The sequence below is a fragment of the Spermophilus citellus genome (genome assembly GCF_964194105.1).
Source record: "Spermophilus citellus genome assembly, chromosome: 1".
Classification (NCBI taxonomy): Eukaryota; Metazoa; Chordata; class Mammalia; order Rodentia; family Sciuridae; genus Spermophilus; species Spermophilus citellus.
This window is the reverse complement of record NC_138182.1, coordinates 122,848,390-122,874,431: the sequence shown is the minus strand read 5'-3', so window position 1 is coordinate 122,874,431 and position 26,042 is coordinate 122,848,390. Positions and strand designations below refer to the sequence as shown.

At 42.4% G+C, this 26,042-nt stretch overlaps 1 protein-coding gene across 9 annotated transcripts in view; it reads right to left on the bottom strand.

The window, feature by feature from the left end:
- The window catches only part of FBXW11 (F-box and WD repeat domain containing 11), a 123,094-nt gene that overhangs the window by 11,500 nt on the left and 85,552 nt on the right, over positions 1 to 26,042 (bottom strand). For all 9 annotated transcript variants that reach the window (XM_081271973.1, XM_081271974.1, XM_081271975.1 and 6 more), the window contains 6 exons: positions 18,008 to 18,194; positions 17,152 to 17,242; positions 8,853 to 8,990; positions 5,452 to 5,570; positions 3,647 to 3,896; positions 813 to 931 (listed from right to left, as the gene is read on the bottom strand). In XM_081271973.1, coding sequence (XP_081128099.1) covers positions 813 to 931; positions 3,647 to 3,896; positions 5,452 to 5,570; positions 8,853 to 8,990; positions 17,152 to 17,242; positions 18,008 to 18,194 — 904 coding nt within the window. The remainder of the gene's footprint in view (positions 1 to 812; positions 932 to 3,646; positions 3,897 to 5,451; positions 5,571 to 8,852; positions 8,991 to 17,151; positions 17,243 to 18,007; positions 18,195 to 26,042) is intronic.

Here is a 26,042-nt window from a genome sequence, read left to right as displayed (position 1 = left end):
AATGAGGAAGTAAAGGACTTTTTATTGACAAAACATAAAAGCAATATTACAAAGCACGATGAAGAAAACCACAATAGAAGCTCTAAACTAACTTTTATAAATCTTAAAAGAAAATAAGACCTAAATTTTAGATGCACAATACGCCATAAATACATATAATTACTACATCAATTAAAAATAAGACTGAAAAAAGAAAATTTATGGCATTTATAGTCTTTTGTTGTTATTACCTGCTTGTTTCCTTTCCTTTTCTTGTTTTTAATTATTTTTTCTAATAATATTTATTTTGCCCAAACATTAGGCAATTTGGTTATAAACCACACAGTGACGGTCACTTCTGTAAAGCTACTACTAACATGTTCCGGGACAGTGGAAAAGATGGCTTGAACAGGTAATAAGGGATGCTCTTAAGATATAAAATATCTACGTCTAGTCATTAAAAAGGAAGGAGACTGGCTGTGGGAAAGAGAAAAGGAAGGGAAGAGAACCAGCCAGCAGGAGGGAGTGACTCTGAGATGCCATCTCTGGGGGAGACATAAAGCGGGCTGTTATCTGCCGCAGAGAGGCAGGTCTGCAGGTGAGGGAAGCAGAGCACCGGGCCAGAGCACCCTGTCCATTCAGAGGCTCTGGTAGTAAGTGGTCATGGTGGAGTTGAGGGCATAGGCCTGTGTGCTGGGGGACTCTAGGAAGAACCCCCACCCACGGCCCATAGCTTTCCTACTCAGAGCACACAGAACCAAACAGGACTGGGAGGCAAATCGATACTATGGCAAAAATAAGCCTACCCTGCTCGCATGCCAAAGTGCACCCACCTAATGGTGTTATCTGATGACCCACTGACAACCAGCCGATCCCTGTACTGCAGACAGGCGATGCCTCGCTTGTGCCCATTCAGAGTCCGGACGAACTCACAGGTGCTCGTGCTCCAGACCTGCAGGACAAACAGCCATGTCTTCAAGAATAAACACAGAAAAGTCCTCCCACAAAGTGCCTTTTGAAAAGTGGAAATATGAGAGCTTTTAAGAATGAGTCAAAGACAGGATTATAAAATAGTCTCTTCTAACTCAAATTTGGAAGCTAGGAGACAGACTGAAAGCATAAGATTTTCTTAGCCACTGTGTGATAAAACTGGAGTGAAAAACAGAGGGAAGCTGTGCAGTCTGTGAACCCTGGGACCTTCACAGAGAAAGCATCTCCTGGAGGGTGCACACGTTCACTCATCAGAGGAGAGAGCTGATACCAGATTCTGACTGCAAGCCAGCTGACATGTCAAACCCAGTGTTAACTAATATAAAAAGCTTCACCTTTCCTCCTCTTTCCCAGCAGCTTCTAGAATATCTCCATTTATTCTGACATACCACTCAGTATTACAGAGGTGGAGTGAACAATCTCCTTTCCTGTGAACTTATCTGGAAGACTTCAATGTCCACAGGCACACTGAACAGGAGATACAACTGGAGCACCCTGATTTACTATACCAGCTGCATCTGTGGTTGAACAGGACAGATATATACATGGAAAAATGAAAAACAAAAGGAGTTGCTGGACCCCTATCTCATACAATATAAAAAATGTTAATTCAAAACTGGCCAAAGACTTAAATAAGCTGAAGCTATGCAACTCTTTGAGGAAAACCCAAGAGTAAGCTGTGTGACATGGGATTCAGCAGTGGATCCTTAGATATAAAAACAAGAGCAAAGGCAAGAAAAGAAAAAAATTGATAAACTGGAAATCAATAAATTTAAAATCATTTGTGCTTCAAAGGACACCAGCAAGAAAGTAAAAGACACCCCTTAAAGAATGGGAGAAAATATCTGCAAACCATATATCTGATGAGGGTCTTGTATCCAGAATATATATTTAAAAAAAAATAAATAAAAAACAAAACTTTTACAACTCAATTATAAGACAATAAATCATCCAATTTTTGAAGTGTAAAAAAAGAATTAAGTAGACATTTCTCCAAAGAAGGTATTTGAATGACCAAAAAGCATAGAAAAGATGCTCAGTTTTATTAGTCATTAGGGAATGTGAACCAGAGCCACAGAGAATCTTCTGCACACACGCCAGGACAGCTATAATCAAAAAGATAGTAACAAGAGTTGGCAAAGGTGGGGAGAAATCCTGCCAACTGATATTATGAAGGAGCTACTCTGTAATCAGCCCCAAACTCTCCTGAATTCCAAGCACTGATCTTGCACTGACTGGTGTGAGTGTGGAGTGAGTAGGCTAACGCACTCAAACTGGCCATTCAGCTTCCAAACCACTCGAAACCTAAAGCTTGACACAACTCAGTCCAAGATCTGTGGGGCTACTAAATATCAGAATGCTGTCTAACGCTGGTCACTAACAGAAAGTTCTTAGAGCAAGTTCAAACTCTTGCTGCAGACACTCTGGAAAAAACAGTTTGGCAGTTCCTCAAAATGTCCAACCCAGAGCTGTCATTCCAAGAGAACTGAAAACAAATGAACATGCAAAAACTTACACACCAATGTTTATAGCAGCATTATGAGTAAGAGCCAAATGATGGAAGTAAACAAAAGGCACATCCACTGATAACTGGACAAACAAAATGTGGTCCACTCACACAATGCCATTCTTACTTGACCCTCAGAAGAAATGAAGTCCTGATGTGTGCAGTGATGCACGTGGGTGAGCCCTAAAAAGGACACTCAATGAAAGCAGCCAGACACAGAAGGCTACGTTTTGTAAGACCTCGTTTATAAGAAACGCCCCAGACGAATCCGCAGAGGCAGAGGCAGAGACAGAGGCAGACTGATGACCGCCAGGCTGACTGTTAACGGGCCTGAGGGATTTAGATGGAAATGTGATCAGAGTGGTCGGAATAGACCGTGGAGATGCCGGGCAACCCTGTGAACGTCAAGGGCCCCTGGATCGCACATTCAAAAACACTGAATCTAGTGGTGTGGAAAACACACCCCACAGAGATGGGGCTGGAGCTCGGTACTACAGCACTCGCCTAGCATGCAAGAGGCCCTGGGTTCGATCCTCAGCACCACATAAAAATAAAGATATAAAATATTGTGTCCAACTGCAACTAAAAAATAAATAAATAAATAAATAAATGTTAAAAAATATCATGATTAAAAATAAACCCCAGGAAAACTGTTATGAAAATATAGGAAAGCTAAAATTTGCAAAGGGTGAAACAGATACCGGACTCAGAACCACACCCGCCACCTCGCGTGCTCCCCTAGCCTGCACCTTCTGGTCAACCTGGGCTGAACGTCCAGCATAGGGCTTGTGGCATGGTGAGCTCTCAACATCATGAGAATAAATCAAATCTAAGACCTGCCACACCTCTGCAGGATGCCAGGAGGGCAGGCGGGTTGTGGGAAGCTCCTCACACACAACCCGTGTGCCAATAGTGAGTTCTCCTCCCCTTAAAAGGTTACCAACAAAGCTGTGTCACCAAGTTGAGGACTGTCCTCCATTATGACCCATGGCTTTTCCTTCTGATTTGTCTGTGACTCCAGAAGCACACAACGAGGAGGGTCGCAAGGGCTCACGAGCAAACAGAGGAAAACAGAGATTCTGCCAGGTACCAGGCCAGCACGAGCCATCTCTGCTCTCTCTGACGTATAAAGGTCAGAAACAGGTAGGGTTAGGATGCAGGCACACTTACTTTGATGGTCCTGTCACCGGAGGCAGACACGATGTACTTATCATCAAAGTCTACCACATTAACTGCAGCACGGTGGCCAACCAAGACACGGCGTAAAGTGATATCGGTGGCAGAAGCCATGTCCCACACAGCAATAGAGCGGTCCTTGGAACACGTCACCATCAGTCCGTTGCTGAAGCGTAAGTGCAGTACGGCTTCATTGTGATGGATCAATGTGTTAAGAACTTCCCCTGTGTTCACGTCCCAGACTCTAGAGAACAGAAACCACGGTGCTTCATCACTGACGGCCAGGGACAGGTTCTGAAGCTGCGCACTGCGTCCACTGAACACACCTAAGCACATGCTAAAAGGGGGACCCCAGCTGCAATTTGTTTGCCAAGAAGTTCAGAGATGGTTTCAGAGAGGCAGCTAATTCTGGTTTTGCTCAGGTTTACTTGACACTCAGGTACCCAGGGATGGCGCTGCAGGTTCATGCCAGGGCCAAGATGGTCCCTAAAGGAAGCAGGCTTCCAGTGGGTCTGGGATGACAAGCGGGAGGAGGCTGCAGCTGAGGTGAGGTGCTTGCTGTCCTCTGGCAAGCCTCACTCTAGTCTCATCACTGACCACACCCACTACTTCACTTCAGGGACAAAGCCAGGGTCTCCTGGTGGCTCCAGGCTTGAGACACGTAGTTCTTAGGAGCAGCCCTTCCAAAAAAAGAGCTTTTCTGTAGCCCCATTCTTGTAAGACGACACCCCCACCCAGAACAGAGGAGAAAGACTAAATCCTCTAAGGCTGAGACGCCATCTGCAGAAGAAATCTCAGTCTGGAGGTGGTGAGCCAGGGAAAGGCCGAGAGGTCCGCTGAGGACAGGAGACCAGAAAGCCCGAGAATCCAGGGTCAGGTGCCTGGACAGGTGCCTGCAATACCAGGGTCAGCCCAGAAGAAGGAGTGCCTCTGCTCTCCAATCCCTCGATCCCCTGCAGTCCAGCTGGGGCTTTGCCGCACGTCCTCTCTCTCTGCTAGAGGCATCACTTCCCTTACCAAAGTCCACCAGGAGTGGAGAAGCCTGATGGCCACGGTGGGGTGGGGGATCTCAGGAAGTCCCCTGCCCACTCCTCCACATCCAGCCAGCAGCCACTGCTTCACTGCTGCTCTGGGACAGGCCATGTCCACCTTTATCACTCTGTTCTGGTGGCAGCTGAGAAGTCAAGTCTCCACCACAAGACTGCTGCCCACAGTCCTGACCAATGTACCTTTGAAGTACAGAATGGAGGGACTGCGTGGTTCTGAGGAATTATCTAACTTCTCTGGACCTGGCTTCCTAATATCTTTATTAAAATGAATACACCATCTACGGGCTTACCAAGGCTGAGGAGAGAACTCAACAACACAACACACAGACACCTAGCACTCTCTGCTCTCAGATCTGACTTTCCCCAAGACTCTCAGACGGGTCTGAAAACTGACTCTGGTCCACCCCCCCCACCCTCTGGTACTTGCAGGTTGGCACCCACCCTTCTCCCAGAACAGCAGCCTTCCTCCTCTCTGTTCCGGACCACAGGCTCCAAGAGGAGAAGGCAGGCCTTAGGCCAGGCCATGCGCTTCCACAGGAAAGCACGCTGCTGTCTCTATAACACTGGCAAGGGGAAGACGACACACTTAAAAATGAGCTCTCCTGCCTACATGGCTCAGACTCATCGATATCAAACTTGGTTCTGATGAGTCCAAACATGGAAAGCATGTGTGCTGACCCAAGAAAATAGGAAGCCCAGGGCCTCCCCACAGAGGGAACACAGGTCTGCACAATGAAGCTAATCACTCACCTTACTGTGGAATCCGAAGAGCCAGTTACAATGACACGCTCGTCATACTGGAGACAGAGGACAGAGCCTGTGTGTCCTGTTAACACTTTCAAACATTCCAGGCTGGTTTTATCCCAAATCTATCGAGACAAGACCAACCATAAACAATGATTTAGTGAATAACATTTTTATAAATGCTGTTATACCTCGTGTTCTGAATCATAAAACACATCTGTGTTATGGTAAGAATGGTTAAACGGGTAGGAAATGACAAGAAAGAATATGGGAGGTACTAATTAACTTCCAGAATCAAAGTGCTACTTTGTTCAGTTTGTACTGTTCTCATTAAAATTATCAGCTGAATTCTAAGAGAAATTTTTAAAATAAAATCTGTGGGTTGGTCTTGGTGGCTCAAGCCTGTAATCCCAGTGGCTCAGGAGGCTGAGGCAGGAGGATTGCGAGTTCAAAGCCAGCCTCAGCAAAAGCAAAGTGTTAAGCAACTCAGTGAGACCCTGTCTCTAAAGAAAATACAAAATAGGGCTGGGGACATGGCTCAGTGGTTGAGTATCCCTGAGTTCAATCCCCAGTACCCCGCCCCCCAAAATTAAAAAAATAAAATAAAATCTGCAAAGAGTCTGCTCATCCTCTGGAAAACAATGTGACAATATCAATTAAGGCCCTTTACCAATGTACAGCCCCTACCTATGTTTACAAAAATAAAAAATGAAAAGCTCAACATTTCAGAAAAATCCCAGGGTAAACTATAAAGAGGTCTTACTGAGAAGACACCATGCTTTATTACAGAGAATTAAACACTTAAAAATCTGAATAAAAATGGTCTACAGAGTGACACAATGACTACATATTTTGCTAAAAAGATTAAAAGGAAATAAAATGTTAGAAATAGGCTTTTTATACTGAGTGTTGCTTCTCTCCTTTTACTGTCCACACAGTTTTATCTTCTCCAGAATGTCCCCCAGCAGGAATCTACACCAGCCTTTTTTTTTTTCAGATTGCTTCTTTAACTCAGTAAGATGCATTAAACGTTCCTCCATGTCCTTTCATGGCTTGATAAACCAATTTCTTTTTAGTGCCAAACATCCCTTTATCATCTGGTTGTATCACAGTGTATTTATCCATTCACCTACTGTTTCCAAGTCCTGGCAATTATGAACAAAGCTACAATAAAAATCTGTGTGTGGGTTTCTGGGTGGACATAAGTTTTCAACTCCTTTGCTGGATCCAATGGCAAGAGTACGTTTAATTTTGTAAGAACTGCCAAACTGCCCTCCAACGCAGCAGTTCCATTTGACATTTCCACCAGAATGAACAATGGAGTTCCTGTTGCTCCATATCCCTGCTACCACTTGGTGTTGTCAGTGTTATGGATTTTAGCCATCTTATTGGACATGCTGCGGTAGCTCACTTTTTTTTTTAATTAGTTGTTCAAGACAATATAATGATTATACATATTATACATTTGATTCAAATGGTGTATAAATTCTCATTGTTCCACATGTACAGATTGCAGGATCACATTGGTTATACAGCCACATATATACATACAGCAATACTAGTGTTGTTTTAATTTGCATTTTCTTGACAACAGGTGATGTGGCACATATCTTTGCAAATGCTGGTTTGACACCTGCCACCTCTAATGAGTTCTCTTATTATAGTCTTTGCCAATTTTTAAAATGTGGTTGTATATTTTCTTATTGTCAAAAATAAGTCTAAAGTCATTTTTAAACTTTTTTTTTTAGTTGTAGGTGGATACAATACTTTTATTTTTATGTGGTGCTGAGGATCGAACCCAGTACCTCATGCATGCTAGGCGAGCATTCTATCACTGAGCCACAATCCTAGTCCCTGAAGTCATTTTTTTTCTAATTAAAAAGGTTTTTGCACATTTGAATAACACTCCTTCACCAGATATGTCTTTGACAAATCTTTTTCCCAGACTACAGCTTATTTTCTCCTGCTCTTGACAATGTATCTCACAGAGCAGAAATCTTTAATTCTAGTGACATCTTATTAGTTTTTTCTTTTACAGACAATTCTTCTGTTATTATATCTAAAATGTTATCACCAAACCCAGGACCATCTTACCATCTGAATCAGTAAGCCCACTCCCAGGTTTTACTCAGATAAACTGAAAACTTACATTTTCACAAAAACCTACATGCATGAACTTATAGTGGCTTTATTCACAATTATGAGAAACTGCAAATAATACAAATATCCTTCAACAACTAAATAGATAAACACACTGTGGTAACTACTCAGCAATAAAAAGGAATCAAGTACTACTAGCTGCACCAACACAGATGGTCTCCAGTACACTCAGCTAAATATAAAGTCAGAATTAAAAGGACACACTAGGTGGGCATAGTGGCACAAGCCTGTAATCCCAGTGGCTCAGGAGGCAGAGGTAGGAAGAATGTGAGTTCAAAGCCAGCCTCAGCAAGGCGCTAAGCAACTCAGTGAGATCCTGTCTCTAAATAAAATACAAAATAGGGCTAGAGATAAGGCTCAGTGGTCAAGTGCCCCTGAGTTCAATCCCCAGTAACCCCCCCCAAAAAAAAAAAGGATACACACTACATGAATTGATTAAGAAAATATTCTGGAAAAGGCAAAAAATTGTAGAGATGGTAAAAAAAAAGACCACTGGTTTCCAGGGCATGGGATGGGTGGGAAGAGGTGACTCTAAAAGAGCAGTGTGAAGGACTCTGAAGGAACAACAGAACTGTTAGGCACCTCTGTGGGTTTGCTTTCTGTCAAAAATAGCAAACTTGGGGCTGGGGCTGTAGCTCAGTGGTAGAGCGTTCATCTAGCATGTGTGAGGCACGGGGTTCGAGTCTCAGCACCACATAAAGATAAATAAAATAAAGGTTCATCAACAACCAAAAAAAAAGATCAAATATTTTAAAAAGGAGCAAACTTTATTGAATGAAAATTATACCAAGAAAGAAAAAAACTTAAAAAAACTCAACATTTTCTTAAACTTGAGGAAATAAGCTACAACGTGAACCAAACTGCCAGATAAGGCCAATCAGACTAAACATGGAAAAATGATGCAGCTCATCTAGGACTGAAGAGTGAGGGAAAACAACAGAAGCTGCTCATCACTTTCCATATTACCTGAGCCCTTCTCAGAAACTGTAAATACAATGATACTGGACACCCTCTATTTGCACCTGAACAGAGAATACAGAATCTGTGTGTACTCAGAGAACAAGGAGACAATCCAGGGACATATCATTAGTCACAAGGAAATGCTCTTTAGAACCACACTGGAGTTGCCAAGGTTGACTGGGACTGCTAAGACCCAATCTGAATAAATGAAAAGACGGTCACATCTAGTGTCTAACACATAATCACAATTCTAACAATAACACATACAAAATGCAGTAGTCATTCACCTTAATAGAATTATCTCGTAGGCCACTGATGATTTTCTCATCATCGTACTGTAAACAGTAGACACCTTTACTGTTTTCAGAGCGGCACTGAATCCTCTGCAAGTTGTGTCGTCCACACCGCCAGTTGGATTCTATAGTCTAGGGGGAAAGGAGGCAAGAGATGAGCTTGTGTGAATCAACTATTCTACTAGGTCTCAGAATCTGCTGCTGCTTCCAGAAGTAGCATACCACCGATACCCAAATCCTGGTTTGCATAACTGTCTGTGGAGAGGACTCACACTCTTTTCCAAGTAAGACATTAGCCCAACAATGTTTTTTCTCAAACTTTCCCTGCCCATCTGGCAACTATCATAGGATTTCCAATGAGTTTTGGGTTAGGTCTGAAATGGCCTAGACAGAATTCAATATGTTTAAAGAATGTCATTTGTACCCAAAACACACAAATAAATAATAACTCATTGGGTCACTCCCTACTGCCAATTAAAATATTGGTCAAAAGACTGCTGGCATCATTAAGCATGCACTGACAATCTAGGTAGCCAACCAAAGCACCGTCTGGATCATTGAGAATAGACACTGTGCAACTAGTACACACACCCAATCACAGAATTCTGTATTTCTTTACAAGTTGCCTTAGAGTGAGAATGGCACGTTTCAACCCGGAGTCTCATTCTTTCATCATTCAGTAACGTTTACTGAGATGTTTGTCTGTTCCAGGCACTGTGTTAGGAAGTGGGGATAAAAAGACCCAGGAAGCATCTGTGTTCAAAGCAGACCCAAGCCCATAGTGTATGGAACTGGACCGACAGTCCCACAGTCCCCCACCTGCAGTGGTTTGAACGTATGATGCTTTGGCTTCATGGTGCCAAAGCAATACACATTCAGGAGAAACCGCATTCAGCAGAAACTGCACTTTGAATCCTGATCTTTTCCCTGGCTAGCCATTTGCAATGCTGGGCAATGTTAGCAAGTCACAACTCCCAGTCAGTCACCCGGCACAAGGGAAACAACCAAATCTCTGCAGTACAGTGTGTCACTAAGCTAGATGTTTTGTGGGTTAAGAATAAATGCATTTTCAGTTCACAGTGGGTTTATCAGGATGTTAACTCCACTGTAAATTGAGAAGCATCTATAGTTCAAACTAAGTTTATCTGGTTAAAGGATCAATGCAATCACCTTGGAAGGTTCTCATTAGTCCCCTTTTACAAACAAGAAAACAACTTGCCTCAGGTCACAGACTACTAACTATACTACCTGGAAATCCTGCCCAGTTCTTTCTGACTCAGCCCAGGCTTTTGCTACTAATGTATATCATGCCTCTCAAGAAAGATGGTCTGAGCTCTAGAGTCATAAGACCACCAACAATTCAAATAGAACATCCACGCCAGGGCTGTAGATATATACTCAGTTGATAGAGTGCTTGCCTCTCATGCACAAGGTCCTGGGTTCAATCCCCAAACTCTTATGCTCTGCAGGACTTGAAGGAGACAACTGGCAAAACTCAATCACCTCTTTAATAGCTATGAGGGATTTTTCTGGATCAAAAGATACAATGTTTCTACTGAGAATAACCAAACTCTGAGTTCTTGGTCCTTGAAATTAGGAGACAATAGGATTTCAATAACTGGTTACACCCAGTTTAGGATAATAGTTTTAAGATTACATGAATAGCTACTTATCTTTGAGTAACTAAAAACTTAAATTACTTGCTTTGTTGAAGAAAGGAGGTAGATTTCATCGGTAGTTCCAGTGAGCACCCAAATGCTGGCTCTGCCATCATTGAATAGCACATTTCTGCTTATTTTGAAGGCAATATGCTTCTCGACTCTTTGCAATGTTAAACTTCTCTGCATGCTTTGAGCAGGCTCTTGCTTTCCTAATTTTCTGCTGTGTGTTTCATACATAATCCCCCTTAGCACCCATAGAAATTGGTTCCACAATGCGCCACAGGTTCCAAAATCTGCAGATGCTCAACTCCTTCTGTAAAGTGGTGGAGAAGCACCTGTCACCTGTGCATATTCTTTATAGGCTTTAAATCAGCTCTGGGGACCTTGTAATCCCTGATGCAATGTGAATGCCATGTAAACGGTTGTTTTACTGTATTGTTTAGGGAATAATGACCAGAAATAAATGTATGTACCTGCTCGATACAGACACAATTTATTTTCAAATATTTGTTATCTGCAGTTGACTGAACCTGTGGGCCTGGAATCCACACACTGGGAGGCTGATGGAGTTTGTAGCCAGTTTAATAATCACTCTGAAGTAGGAATTATTGTTTGCATTTTATAGAAGAGTAAATGCAGGGTTGAGATATTGATGCACATATACTTAAATGGAACTATTCTCATCATTTGTGTCCCTGTGGCTTTGCAAGGGTCCTAGATACAGGATCCCTACAATAAAAGAACCCTCACTCACAGCCTTGAGGGAGGTCCCAACACCAGGATGCAGGAAGCACGATGGAAATGCCAGGAACAAGGACATACGTATTTACTCAACTGCTACCAAGTCTGGACTTCTTAACCCAGATCATCTCTTGGAAGTCAGTAAAATGCCAGGCATATAAAACCACATTTCAAAGTCATTCACCCCAACTCTTCCGTCTCTACCAAGACAGACAACAGGTAACAGGTCTCTGTCCATATAAGCAACTTTTAAAAAAGGGGTCCAGAATGTAATTTCTTTAACTAAACTTAATGCTTGGAATCATTTAAAGAAATGTTGTTTCTTTCCATAGAGACTGAGCTACCTCGGTGTGCCAGCACTCCAGGAAAATGCCGAGAGAGGAGGCGAGGTGTGTTGACCCCAAGCCTTTTTCCTAGCCATCAACTCTGGCAAGGAGTTCCCATATGCAAGTGACACTCTCTGGGAACCACCAGAGTTGATATAGAATACATGACTCTATGTGAACCCAGAATATTACAAAGATGAATACACAACATGTCTTACATATATATCAGGTATTTTAAAATTCGTATCACTGTTCGTAGGTTTAAAGAATACACAACAGCTTATAACATCATTGCATCGGTAAGTAGCTTTCTTAGTCTGTATTTCAATGAAGAGAAAACACATTTACTATCTATCACATGAGAGTTTTGGGAAAAAACACAAAAATAAAAAAATGCCAGGCAGGTGGCACACACCTGTAATCCCAGCAGCTCAGGAGGCTGAGGCAGGAAGATTGTGAGTTCAAAGCCTGCCTCAGCAAAAGTGAGGCACTAAGCAACTCAGTGAGACCCTGTCTCTAAAGAAAATACAAAATAGGACTGGGGATGGGGCTCAGTGGTTGAGTGCCCCTGAGTTCAGTCCCAAATATTCCATCTGCAAAAAAAAAAAAAAAAAAAAAAAACTTTTTCCACGTAAAAAGAAGGGGTAGGGGATCCTACAGGTTCTCCCACCACTCCAAGGTGTTTCCTAGAATTGGGTGACTTAGTCCCAATCTTTCACTGTACCTGAAGTCCTGAAGACACAATAGGGAGTACCAGGGAGAAGATCAAGGGTAAGGCCACACAGCCTGGGATGCTTCAGTCCCAGAGATGTTTGGACAGAGAGTACGACCCCCCTCCAACATTGATGGTGGAGTCACACCATCTACCCCACTGTAAACAAGAGCCAGAGGGCAGGACCTCTCTAAAGCTCTCCTAGACATCACCCTTTCATTCTAAGTTGAATCAAAGTCAAGGGGCCCAATTTCTGAAAAACTTATTTCTGAATTTTAAAATAAAAACTTTGCAAATGATCCTTGGTGGGCCATTTTAGGAAGTTCTGGTTAAAAAAAAAATCATTCAGTTTCAGAATCCCAAGACAAGGGAGTCTAGCTGGCCAACCACAAGAGCAGGAAGCGCTCCACTGATTGACTGCCAGAGATACCACCAGGTCTCAGGACCTCCACTCCAACTCGAATGCCTTCAAAACAGGTCTTCTTCAAAAAAACTAGAAAACTGGCAGGCAGCCCACTGTGGTAGAAAATTCCCAGGTCAAGTAGCAGCTTTGGCAAAAATGACTCAGACGTCTAAGCAACAGTTTCCTCCTCTGTAAACACAGGAGTAGTAATAACCACTCCCTTGGAGTTATTGTTAGGACGAGGAAGATTACATATGTGAAGTGCTTTTTAGAGTGCCTATTGAGAAAAAAAAATTGACCAAAAATAGCAGCCTGTAACAAATAAATAAATTTTATATGTGTGTATGTGTTTGTGTGTATATATCTTCAACAAATTTCCAGGAGTTGTGTCTGGGTCTAGACTGGTATTCAATGGCAAGGGCTTCAGCATCCCAACCCAGTGGGCAGAGGGCAGGGGGCACGAGCTCAGCCTTCACGTGGAATTCAACTCAGGTTAACGCAGCCGCAGGAACCAGACCATACAGGTGTGCCTCTCTAATTATGTGGATACCTGGCATTTCACTTAGGCATCCTGTGGCACTGCTACCGTAGAGGAATACTTTGTGTCTTTGAGAACTTGTAAAATCCCCTTACCCGGCAAAAATTTTCAAAATACTGGGAAGGTAGCCATGATACACAGAATATACAGCAGCATTTAAATTGGCAATAGAGTGAAAACAGATGTCTGAGGATGGAGGAATAACATTATTTTTAGAAGCCTAAACACACTGGGTGGGTGGGCAATTTCAGAGTTTTCTGGTCAGGACAATGTTAATATCAAGTCTGCAAACCACAAAAAAGCGCCCCACTTTCCCCACGTCATGTGGCTTACTGAAAGGTGCGACCCAACATACCATCATTTTCCCCATGGTCTCCTTGCTAAGCAGAGCGCTTCAATACCTTCAATCCAGTGAGCAAGAGAGGCAAAGGGTCTATGGCATGAAGGAGTTTGTCACCACTCTGAAAGGTAGATGACGAAAATCCAAGTGCAGGACAACAGAACTCTGACCAGTCTGTTGTAACATCTCTCTGTGGAGGGCCCTGAGCGGCACAGAGGAGGAGTGCAGGTGGCAGTTTTGACAATCTAAGGATGAAATTACATCACTACAGCAAAGTGCCCAGCAGTAAGCCACTGCGAATAATAAAAGTGACTGCAGCGACCCCAGACAGTAAAGCAGGATGGTACCACTCTGAGCAGTGAGGCTCCGGTCTTCCGGGAACTCCCTGGCGCAGAGGCCCTGTAGACCCTCTACGTGTGTAGCCAGAACACCAGGAGAGATGGACCTTCACAGAAGCTAAGAATGTGTGTTCATGCTCTTCAGGCTGCATGCCTCACACCCTCATTTTCTAAACAACAGGAACCAGCCACACTCAGCTAGGTTGCCTACTTAATCCTTAAAATTTAGTCAAGTCCTAATGGGTCAATGCAGAAGGGCAAAGTTCAAGTGAACATTTCTTTCATGCTCATCAGAACCAAATCTGGGAATGGATAGATTACAGGAGCCAGCACATGAAGTAAGCTGTCAAGGTAAGGGAAGAAGGAAAGGGGGGGGGGGACGGTGTTTTGAACTGGCAGCCTCAAAAAGCACCAGGGAAGAGACAGGAGACTGGAAGGTGTGGAGGGACATGAACATCCCCCGGGCGCTCCCAGTGGATTCACCTTTCTGCAATGTGCTAAAGGTCCTGTCAAGACTATCTTTCCCCAAATTGAACCCAAACAAGGCCACTTGGTACACTATTTTTGTCACTACTCTTATCTTAACTCAGTCAAGGATGCAGAGTATTCACACACTTCGAGGAAGATGAGAAGACCAAGGTGAAACTCCGCAGGCATAAAACACATGCCTCTTTCTGTCTCACCTCTTGGGATTTCCCATGTGAAAATGTAACTGTAAATGCTAACAACTGTAGGCTTAACGCCCATCTCTTAACTATGCAGCAAATCCTAAAACTTAATTTTAGTTTCCTTTTACAACAGACAGGAATAATGGTTTACACCTTGTTGTAAAAATTAAAGCAATAATCTATATAAATCACCCAATATAATTCATGCTTTACTGCAAGGGCTCAAAGAGGGTATTTATCATTACTATAACCTGCTTACTAGGGTTTCCGACCAGCTGTAAGGGCAATGCCAGGTACTTGAGAGCTTCTTGTTTGTTTAATCCATATCTCTGAAAGAACTTTTTTTTTTTTTTAAAGAGAGAGCGAGAGAGGGGAGAGAGAGAGAGAGAGAGAATTTTTAATATTTATTTTTAGTTCTCGGCGGACACAACATCTTTGTTGGTATGTGGTGCTGAGGATCGAACCCGGGCCACACGCATGCGAGGCGAGCGCACTACGGCTTGAGCCACATCCCCAGCCCCTGAAAGAACTTTCTACCCTGGGCAGATTAAGACTTACTCCCCAAAAGAGGTGAACCCCTGATTTGAGGTGATAAATATCAATCATGTCATTGCTGGCACTGGTTTCAGTAACCTATGTTACAAACACTGTGTGTGCAGGGCAGAAGAGCAGGAGTGGGTCCCAGGCCCACTCCCTCCCCAGATGTAGGACCCAGAGCAAACTGCAGAACCTTTCTGAGCCCGATTCTTCAACTTTGAATAAGGACTGATCTACTTGTCAGGTTTTGTCCAGAATATTCAATTGAGAAATGGATTATTAAGGGCAAAACAAAGTATCTGGCACAAGTACAGGCTCCATTAGTGGTACACTGTTTTTGTCACTAGTGAATATAACAAAATATAAACATCACCCCTTATTCTGGGAGATTTTGCCCAAAAATCTGGAGGAGACTCTTGCGGTCAACCAGTGGGTTTTCTCAAGCCCACTTTCAGAACCACTGGGAAGACCACTGAGATGCAGAGGTTCTTGCCGGAGAGGGTCTCCCCATGGCTCTGCTTCCTTCATGTCTGCCTCTGCTAACTTTAAAACATTACTGCAGCCTGAGGAAATGGGTGGCCATGAGCACACACTGCCCATAACAGCAGTCATGAGAATTAAATAAAAGTACATAATCAATTCTTCAACCTGATCAAAAGTCTTCCCAGATTTCAATATCATCCTTCTCTAAATAAATTACCTGATAAAATCATTCAAAGAAATTTGGAGGTAATTTGTTAAATACTTGGCCCTACCCAAAAGAACTAGATCATGTATTTTCTAAGATGTACACATAGCAACATCTCAGTACAGGCACACAGGGGAGAGACGGCCGCTCCCCTGAAACCTGCACACAGTAACCAAAGATCCAAGTTAACACTAGGCTCACCCACCAACACTGCAGGGGTAACTGACTCCACGACCTGAACTGCCATCAGATCCAGTAACTCCCCAACATTATGATTTATCTAGCAGAAGTTTTCAATTATTTAACCCTCTTAAATTGTTACTTTCTAGGTCACTTTAGAGAGCAGAATTCTCAAGACAAGAGCTCGTATTTTAAATCATGATATTCCAGGCACACTCAGACTTACCATTAACCAAATGATTCCATTAGTTCACATCTGACTGGGGGGGGGGGGGGGGACGACAACTCCAAAAGAGCACATGTTTCTCCATTAATGAATTTGGGTACAATAACTTTTATGTCTATCACCTGGGGGGAGGATTACTTCACATTTGGGAAACTGCGTGTAACTTAATGGGAGATACAATGCTGCCTAGTGCAGGCTCAATTTTTCTGCCAAGGAGGAAATAGTGAAGTAACCAGGACCGGCCAAGAACACATGGGAAAGAGTTAATGAGAAATGCCTGTGCATGTCTTTCCTGATTCAAGGAAAAGGGCTAAATAATAAAACTGAACTAATTAGAACCCATGAACAATATCAAACATCTCTAATGTTTCTCATCAAGTTTACAGAGTTTTACTGGTCTGGTAAAGTTATACTTAAATCCAAAATGGTCCAGAAGCATAATTTGCTCTATAAAACTCAACTATTGCTTAGAATAATTTCTGAGTAATTTTTATGAAAAACTATGAATAATTTACAGAGGAAACTGAGAATGTACCATTTTTCCTTCTCAATAAACATAGCTCAAAAATGCAAAACTGCATTTACTGAAAAATCTGGGCCTTGGATTTTGGAAAATTTTATCAAATTAGAATAAAACTTGATTGTGGATTAAGGTTTTAATTAACTAGCAGCCCTGCAGAAATATTTCAAAATTTAGAAAGTTAGTTTTGTAAAAGGACATGATTTACTCTGAAGAACAACTGCAGGTTATACATTGTGACTTTTACTCCAAAAGCTCAGCTCTTAAAAAACAACAACAACAACAACAAAAAACTTACCAGCTCCATGATTATGGAAGAAGACAACAACAACAGCAACAAAATAATAATAAGGCAACACAAAACGTTGAGAACAGGATACAAAGAGCCCATAAAACAGATAAATCATAAAGTTACCTCTATATCCTGGATAATCTTTGGGTATAATGATCTGTAGAATGAATTAGGAGGGCCATCTGTGGGTCTGTTTTTAAACAGGTACTGATCCCTGGCAAATAAACACAAACAGAGGTTACAGTTCGCGCATATGGGTGAATTTTACTTAAACATGGTGTTATAAAGACATCCTATCTTTCATGTATTTTAACTTGCATTGAGCTTTACCAGTCAAAAGCCAGATTTCCGACAATTAAGTTTCCATGGTGGAGACCAGGTCGGCTATACCGACTTGGCCCTGGCCTTCTGTTTTCTAGGACCAGCACACAATACCCAGCCTTTCATGCCCGAGAGTCTAGTAAGTGCTAATATGGCTTTGTGATAAATCTAACTTCCTCCTGACCCTCCTCTAACCACCTTGTTCCTTTCTGAAGCTTTTCTGGGGGACAACTGGGCCAGGCCACTGACACAGAGAGGTGCAGATCTGCATTTAAGTTCACAGGTTTTCTTGGAAAAATGCTATCCCTATGCCTCCAATGTCCACAACCGGAAGTCATAATAGCAAAATGGCATTTTCTCAGATTTTTTTCTTTATCTTACCTATCTCCTGGTAATGTTATCACTGCTTAAGAAAAAAAGCATACATAACTTTGAAAAACCAAATCACCCATCTGAGCTACACAAAATGTCCTAATAGTTAACAAATAGAGGAAATACACATTTAGGAAGAGAAATTCTAACAGCTTTAACTCTTTCCCCTTACTCCCCTCCTCTTCTCTCCTTCTTTAAAATTGGCCAACACACTTGCACATAATTGCTTTTTAGAGTAATCAAGCTGACTCTATGTCAGAGCAACTTTTTTCAACTGGGTACTTACCACCCTCTTCTTTCTGAAAGTCCCTTCCACAGAGGGTCCGTGCGTACCATTCGCTCAATCAGCTTCTTCCAGAGCATTCCTTCTGAGATCACTCGCTGCCATTCTTTACAGACCAGCTCTGCTGCACACAGAGACCTGGCATCCAGGTAGGAAAGAATGTTTTCTGCTATGTGATCTAAGCCTTGCTCTACAAAACAAAAAAGGGAATGAAAGATGGGCAAGGAGATGGGACAGCACCAGACACCAACTCCTTAAAGATAAGAGAACTAAAGAAATCCTGACCCAGGTAAAGTAATATAAAAAGATCTACGGTATTCAGTGACCAAGTACATAAACACATGAAACGCACTTCATTTGGGTTCTGATTTTTTTTTTTATTATAAAACAAATGATGGCCATTATTCTCTGTAAGAGCTAACAGTTCTATATTTGCAGGTGTTATGATAAAAAGACTTGTTTTTTTGTTTCACATAACTTTTACAAAACCCCTGTGAGGTAATGACTCCCCAAATTTCAGATGAGACACAGAGAGGCAATGCGCTCAAGGCTTTATTCAGTGATGAAACCAAGACGGGAACTTGGATTGCCTGCTCTGAAATTTGTGTCCACTCCCCCTACTCATGGTCTCTCACAATAAATCATATCCTATCAAGCCATGTGAATCTCTGGGAGTTAAAGAGACTAAGGAGGTAAAACTAAGTACTCATCTTTTAAAAGTTAAGTGGCAAATCAAGAGTTAAAGTCAGTCATGCTTAGATATAATTTTGTGCATCGTTTCGTTTCCCTCTTGTAGATATCCACTTCTGTGACCAACGCAATGGTAACACCCTCAAAGGCAACAGCTTGGGTGCTAGCAAACTGTAGAATCTTGGAGATGCCTGGGTTCAAGAGGCCAAATAATGCCAAGGTCCCTGCACAGATGCTCACTCAAGATAAAGGCCTCTGCCTGACACTGACAACGGGAAGGGGGTGACAATGGGCAGCACTGCTGCTACCTACACTCCTCCTGAAGTCCCTGGGACGTCCTCTGTACCATCAAGAATCAAGCTGTCCCTCAGAGTATGTTGTGTAGGAATGAGAACACAAAATAGGCAGAAAGTTCCAACTTCAGCATCAGTATCAGGTGTACCGCTTACTAGTTCTGATGACATCAGACACACACTGAAACATCCCTGGGCCTGATTTTCTACCATACAGAGTGGTCCTCACCAGTCAGCTGGCCCTGCTCCAACTGCCTGTACAAATCAAATTGTAGAGACAAACCCTGAGAGATTTTAAAGACAACAAAGCACCTGATAAAGCTAATGTTTTTTCTCTTTTTCAAAATAAACAGAAACTGTATGGGTACAAAGGCTGAGCCAGCAGCTCTGTAACCATGTGGATATACTACTAAGATTAGTGCTAAACACAGGGCATTGGTGAATGAGTGTCCTCTTCTGTATAATATAGGGGCAATAATCTTTGCTTTATTTTGGAAATATCACAATGAAATGGTGCATAAGTAGTGCTTTATGAACTAAGGGTCCCTTCAACTCTCAGAAAGACTAAGGTTACACTGCTGATTGTGGTTTCTAGGTCTTTCATACACACAAATTCTCCAACCATAGGTTAATGAGGAAGACTGCACTGGGGCCACTGTCCTTTTTCATGCTTATCACTGTTCAAAGACTGAACTGTCCCCAGCTGACAGTCACATCACAGCAGACTCCTGTGATGGCAGCAAGTTAAAATAAAATCCTCGGCCTCTCCCCTAAAGCACCTATTGAAACAACGCCCCTAATGCTGTATATGCACAGGCAGTTGGGAGCAGAGGAGGCTTCATGTTGCAATTCTATTTTATTCTTACCACAACGCACCCTTAAAGCCCTATCTGATCCATCCATTTTCATCTCTAGAACTAATTTCATCATTCTGAAGAATGGGTATTATGCACCAGATATGCAGGTGGGCAAATGAATCTTTATCTCAAGTCTAGACTAACAGGTTAAATGGGTCAGAACCAAGGACAGCACCCAATGACAGTAACAATTTCCCTCCAGGTCATCACTAATGTCTCCATTAACACTCAAGGGTACCAAGGCTGAGCCAGCAGCTCTGTAACCATGTGGATATACTGCATCCAGCCCTCAGTCCCCTCCTCAGTCCTCAGGGACATCTGGAGACACGCCCATCGTTCTTCGGACCTGTGTTCTAGTCTGGTGACCTTCCCAGTAAGGACGAGGTGAGCTTGGTGATACTTACTATGTTTGCAGCCTTTCATTTGCAAGTTGGCACCAGCTATTCTGTGTTCCTTTTTAACGTTATAGAAAATAATGACAAAACATATTTAGGGACTTAAAAGCAAAAACTTTTAAATCCTTAAATACCACCCCCAAGAGATCCCGCTCTTAACATTCTGCAGGCACCCCTCTAGGCTGGCACGGGCCTGCGTAATCTTTTCAGATACTGATTCACATTTGAAATTAAGAATTCTGCCAGAAAATAACATCAACTTTTAAAGCTAATACCCCCAAATATACCTTCTCCAATTCCTAAAATCAGGAACCCTGCTCTCCCAGCACCTATGGGTCTGTCGTACAGACTTCCAACACAGTGGTACCACTTGCACAGGGCGCGCCGTCCCCGGGAGCTCTGCAGGCTGGTTTTCAGTTAGTTCCCAAAGTGCCTCAGTTCTGAATCACAACCAGAGGTGTGTGGCTCTCCTGGCCAACAAGGTGTTTAGGTCTCCTTGTTCCCAGGGTTCCTAAATCCATTCATGTCTTTTTTGACTATAATTTTCCTATCCTTCCTTGTTTTAAAGCCATTGTTCTTACTGGGAAAGCAAAAAAAGTTATATGATACTGAAAATATGTCACTGTAACATGGCTCCAACCATTCTTTATAACTTTCCTCTAAATAGTTGATTGTTTTGTTTTCAACTCCTTTGGATTACACATTTTGGCTAGTTTTACATTATTTGGGATTTGGTCTTCTTGATACCACGCTCAAAGATCCAGGCCACCTTTTAGGAAGCTCCATGATCACATGTACCTTTCTTTTGCATTCTATGTTTAATTAAAATCACAGGTATCTCTACATCACTATGGCTGACAAAATTACTCATCAGAATTTCAAATTTCAGAGTATTTCAGCCCTGTTTAACCCTGTTTTCTTTTAGAGTCTCTAGCCAAAGGCTTACTGACTTCTAGTTCTTCTTTGAACTTTTCTAGTTCTGGAGTACTTATCTATCTTCCTTTTCTAGTTTCTAAAAATGGTTATTAGAACACATTGCTTGTAAAGTTTATCTTACTTCTACATCACTAACCAGATCCTCCTGATGGGTTATAAATACACCCCTAACCAATTCCTCTATTGAATCCTTTGCTGGAAAATGAAAACAACAGCAAGACAAGAATGATTCAGGAAATCGCTTTGTCTAGTCTCACTGGATGCAATGACGGCATCATCTGTGTGTAAACTGGGAAAGTAGCATCCAGATCTTCCACTTGAACTGGAGGGTCAGAGTCTGTGACCATGAGTGGTGGAGCCTATGTGACTGTGTCTAAATCACTGACGGTTACTGACTTTTTTTTTAAAGTAGTGATGGACCCTCTTTTATTCATTTATTTATATGTGGTACAGAGACTTGAATGTGTGAGGCCAAGAGCTCTTCCACTGAGTCATGATCCCAGCCCCTACAGTTACTGATTTTTAAAACTACAGCAACAAAACCACATCGCCATGTCCCCCAGATCTTCTGCTTATTCAATTAGAATCTCCAGATGTCGAGGCCCAAGAAACTATTTTTTTAAGTAAGAAGTGACACCAACTAACTCCAACATGCTGAAAACTCCCAAGTTTATAGCAATGACATCTTTTAGTCCTCTTTGACCACCAACCCCCATACAACTCAACTCTGAATGCTAACAAGTAAGCCATCAATGACTTCTTTACACAAATAAATGCCTTATTAATGCATAATTTTCTCCTTTCAAACACCATCCATCCAATGAAAGGACATCTCAGTGATGTAGTGGGGTCAGATTAGCTTCCTTTGGTTAATACTTTAAATCCTCTTCATCCTTCTGGAGGCAGCATGTTTGAGTCCTGTGGAAAATGCACTGGCTGTCAAGTCAGATAACCTGGAGAGTCAGAGCCTGTGACCATGAGTGGCGCAGCCTGTGTGACGGGTCTAGACCATTGACAGTTGAATCTTGATTTTGTCCACTGCTAATTGAGTTACCCTAAGCAAATCCATTTTCTCTTTTGGATCTCATGCTGTTTAAACATAGGAATATTAAGTGCCTGAAATAGATTGTCTCAAATAATCTGCACAAGAATCCTCCATGACAGAACTCTCGGTAGCTTCAGTCTACAGGGAAGGAATTTCCCAACCTTGCTTGGAAGCTTAATAAGACAACCAACAACAGGAAACAGACACACAATAAATGCCTTTGTTCTCCTTCCTTCCCCAAATCCCCTTAGCTAATATCGATGATCAAGAATGCTGAGTATTAAAAAAAAGGGGGGGAGGGGGCTGGGGATGTGGCTCAAGCAGTAGCGTGCTTGCCTGGCATGCATGCGGCCCCGGTTCGATCCTCAGCACCACATACCAACAAAGATGTTGTGTCCGCCGAAAGCTAAAATAAATAAATATTTTTTTAAAAAAAAGAATGCTGAGTATTATTCTTCCATTTTATTTATTGCAGAGAAGTATATCTCTTCTAGAACAAATCTACCTGCTTCTCTTATCTTGGCATAAATCTCATGTCCCCTGAACGTTCTGTGAAGAGTAAAAATGACACTCGCTGTTGTGGGCATGCATTTGAGAGCAGCCATCACAGGTGCCAGACAGACTTGGGCTGTTCTAGTTTGAAGTCCACTGAGGACAAATGGGTCACTGAATAAGGTGGTGTCTTTGCCTGGCCTAAAAAGTGCTCTGAGGTGTTAAAACTAAGCATTTCCCTAACCACCCATGTCTGGCTCCCACTGCTCTCTCATGCCCAGCCTCCCATCTCCCACCACCGCCTGCTTCCTAAGGCCTCCTGAGGACACATGCCAGCCTCAGAAGGCGAGGCCCAAGCACCGCACACATGCTGCAGACGAGCGCTTCTGGTGCCAATCACAGCACCACAGCGAAGTCTGGAAATTTCCCAATAATAAATTAATTAAAACAATTAAAAGGCCCAAATTTCCAAGCCCAGTGTAAATACTCTACACCGCAAGGCACCACAGATGTGCCACGTCAGCTCAATGCCTTCACTGCAGCTAGCTTCGCCGCTGCCTTCAGCAGACATTGAAGACCTTGGTGGTGCAGAAACACATTTCAAAGAACAGCTGCAAAAAAAATTCCTTTCCCACACACTTCTGCTGTCCCTTTCCTCCCTAGTCACAGATCTAGTCGTAAAACTGAAGTTACAAATCTTTTCAAAGAAAACACAACTGTGGAAAGCAGGAGTTTGCCAGGAGACAGCTGTCACCCGAAACACCCAATGGGAGGACTCGGGCACGAGGAGAGAGGCGCAGGGCAGAGTCCAGCAGCTTCTTCCACAGGGTTCCCAAGGGAAAAGGGGGAGGGGCACATGAACTCTATGACGTCAGGATGGACCCATGTGGAAACACAGGGCAAATGATTAAAACTTCCCAGCAGTAAATCGCCACGCCTCCGGAGGAGCAGGTGTTTCCTACCTCTCCGGCTGCCATCCTCAGAGCACCCACCAGCTGCTGAGCACATCATACAAACCTTCTTTAATCCTAATAATAGCCTCTGAAATCCTACTATTCCTACACAGGTGAGAAACTGAGGCTCCAAAAAGTGAGGCCACACGGCTATTAAGTGCAGGACCCACGATTCAGGTCCAGGGACTGCCTGAATCATGCTGCAGCCCCTCCCGCTCCATCCTGCACAGCCTGCTGCCTGGACTATGCTCTGGTTCTTCCCATCTCCCAAGACCTTGATGGAGTCTCTGTCACATTCGTGGTCTGTAATGGTTTCTCATTCTTACTTGAGAGCAAGACAAATGAATAACCCATGGCCAGAAAGTTAAGTGTTTCAAAATTCTTAATTGCTTAGACACCTCACCAAATGGATCACCAATGCTTATCATCCTGTTTGAAGTACAATCTGCCTCTATTTTAAATGGTATAAACTTTCCCTTTAACAACAGTTCTTACAAACCACAAACTTAGCCTGCAGAAATTGACATTGCAGACTAAACATTCACATGATTTTTAGAAAAGCATATCATAATTATCACTTTTTCCACTGAACCAAAAGGAGCCAGAGACCACAAACATTTTCCATTTTTCCTATACTGACAGGTACAATATTCATAGTAAGCATTAAAAAGCCAAAATTATACACAATTTTTATAGAACTAATGATTTTCAGAATCCAAAGAAGTTTAAGTTGACTGTCAATTTTAATAGAGTAAAAATTCAAACTCCAAGATCATCTACAGAAAAAGTTAAACACCAAGCTAGTATAATAATTAGTAAGTTGTGCATAGATTATTAAACCTAAGTACAAACACACGGACCTGTTTCTCTCACAGTGCTCTCAAGGCAGAGACTGGGCTAAGAAACTAATGCCAGCTTTAATCCAAGTCTACTAGACACGAACACAGTCAACTTGGCCAGCTTGTCCCCAGCCATTAGCTTCATATGTATGAAACATACTGACAGATGTATATATGTTCAGATCAAATCCTGTTAAAACAAATAGCATTTTAACAAAAATAGTTCCATGTCCCAGCCAATTGTCCATTCATCTCATATAATATTCAATACCACAAAATTCTACTTTAACAAGAGATATGGACAATGGCTTAAAATTCTTTGTAATGAAAACTGAATTGTATGCAATTATACTAACCATATTTATATACATAACACATGTTCCTCTGTTCTGCCTCTTCTCCAAGGCTGTACACTCCCAGAGAGAAAGAAGGGTTGTCCTGGAACTACACTCTGCAAATCAGGAGAACTTCAACAGTGCCACCTTGTGGCAGCTATTCTGTCAACATAAGTGGAGCTCTGGGCACTCCCGACCATTTGGTTACAAGGAAGAAAATAAAATCCCAACAGTAGAAACCAATAGGCAGATTTGCTGAGAAAAATGAGGCCCAGTTAAAAGCATGTAAGAGGAACAATCCAATCACCAGCTGAAAGCCTCCCTGCCTTTCCTCGGTGATCCCGTGGACACTGAAGCAGAGGAATGCTCCCTTGGCTCACTTCCACTCAGCTCTTGTTCTCTCTTTTACAATCAAGAGTGCCCCCCACCCCCTTTCTCTCCCCCTCCCTGACCCTTCCAACTCACCTTTCACCCATAATTAAAAGAAATTTAATGAACTGGGTTACAATCCATATAATTAATATTTAGTGTCAATTTAAGGTATTTTTCAGAGTAATCTTAGAGTAATTTCAGGTTTTAGGCCGACTTGTAAGCCAACGTCTACCATCAATCACGCACACTATCGTACAATAACCACGATATGCACTGCTGGGTACTTCACAACTCCTCTGTTCCTCAGCCTCCTGATCTACGCAACAAGAAACAGCACTAAGTGATGGCTAAGATTCCCATCAGCAATTAAATACTAATGTAATAAAAAGAAAGGGTTCAAATTTTACTTTTCTATACATATTACTGAGGGAAAAAAACAGACAAGTCATGCTACATTTCAGCATAAAAAGAATAGTGGAGTCAAATTCTTCTAGGCTACTTATCAGGTATCCTTTAATGCTACCATTGTAAAAAGCAAACTTAAAACCGTTGGAAGAGAAATCAGAGACCAAACGCTGGCCTGTAGATTTGCAACCCCAAGTTTCAGGTCTGAGGCCTGAGTGCAGGTCCTGCTATTCCCCAAGTGGGTTGAGGGAGTGGTCCAGCACTTTGGATGAGACACAGTCTGGTAGCAATGTCACAGGTTCTTGCTGGGCTTTCTAGATCTACCTGGGCATGGCAGGAATAACCAGCAGGCTACATTGACCATATTAGAGGGAAATGTTTTGGTCAGAACGCTCCATTATCTGACCTAGCCAAATTTAAAATGAA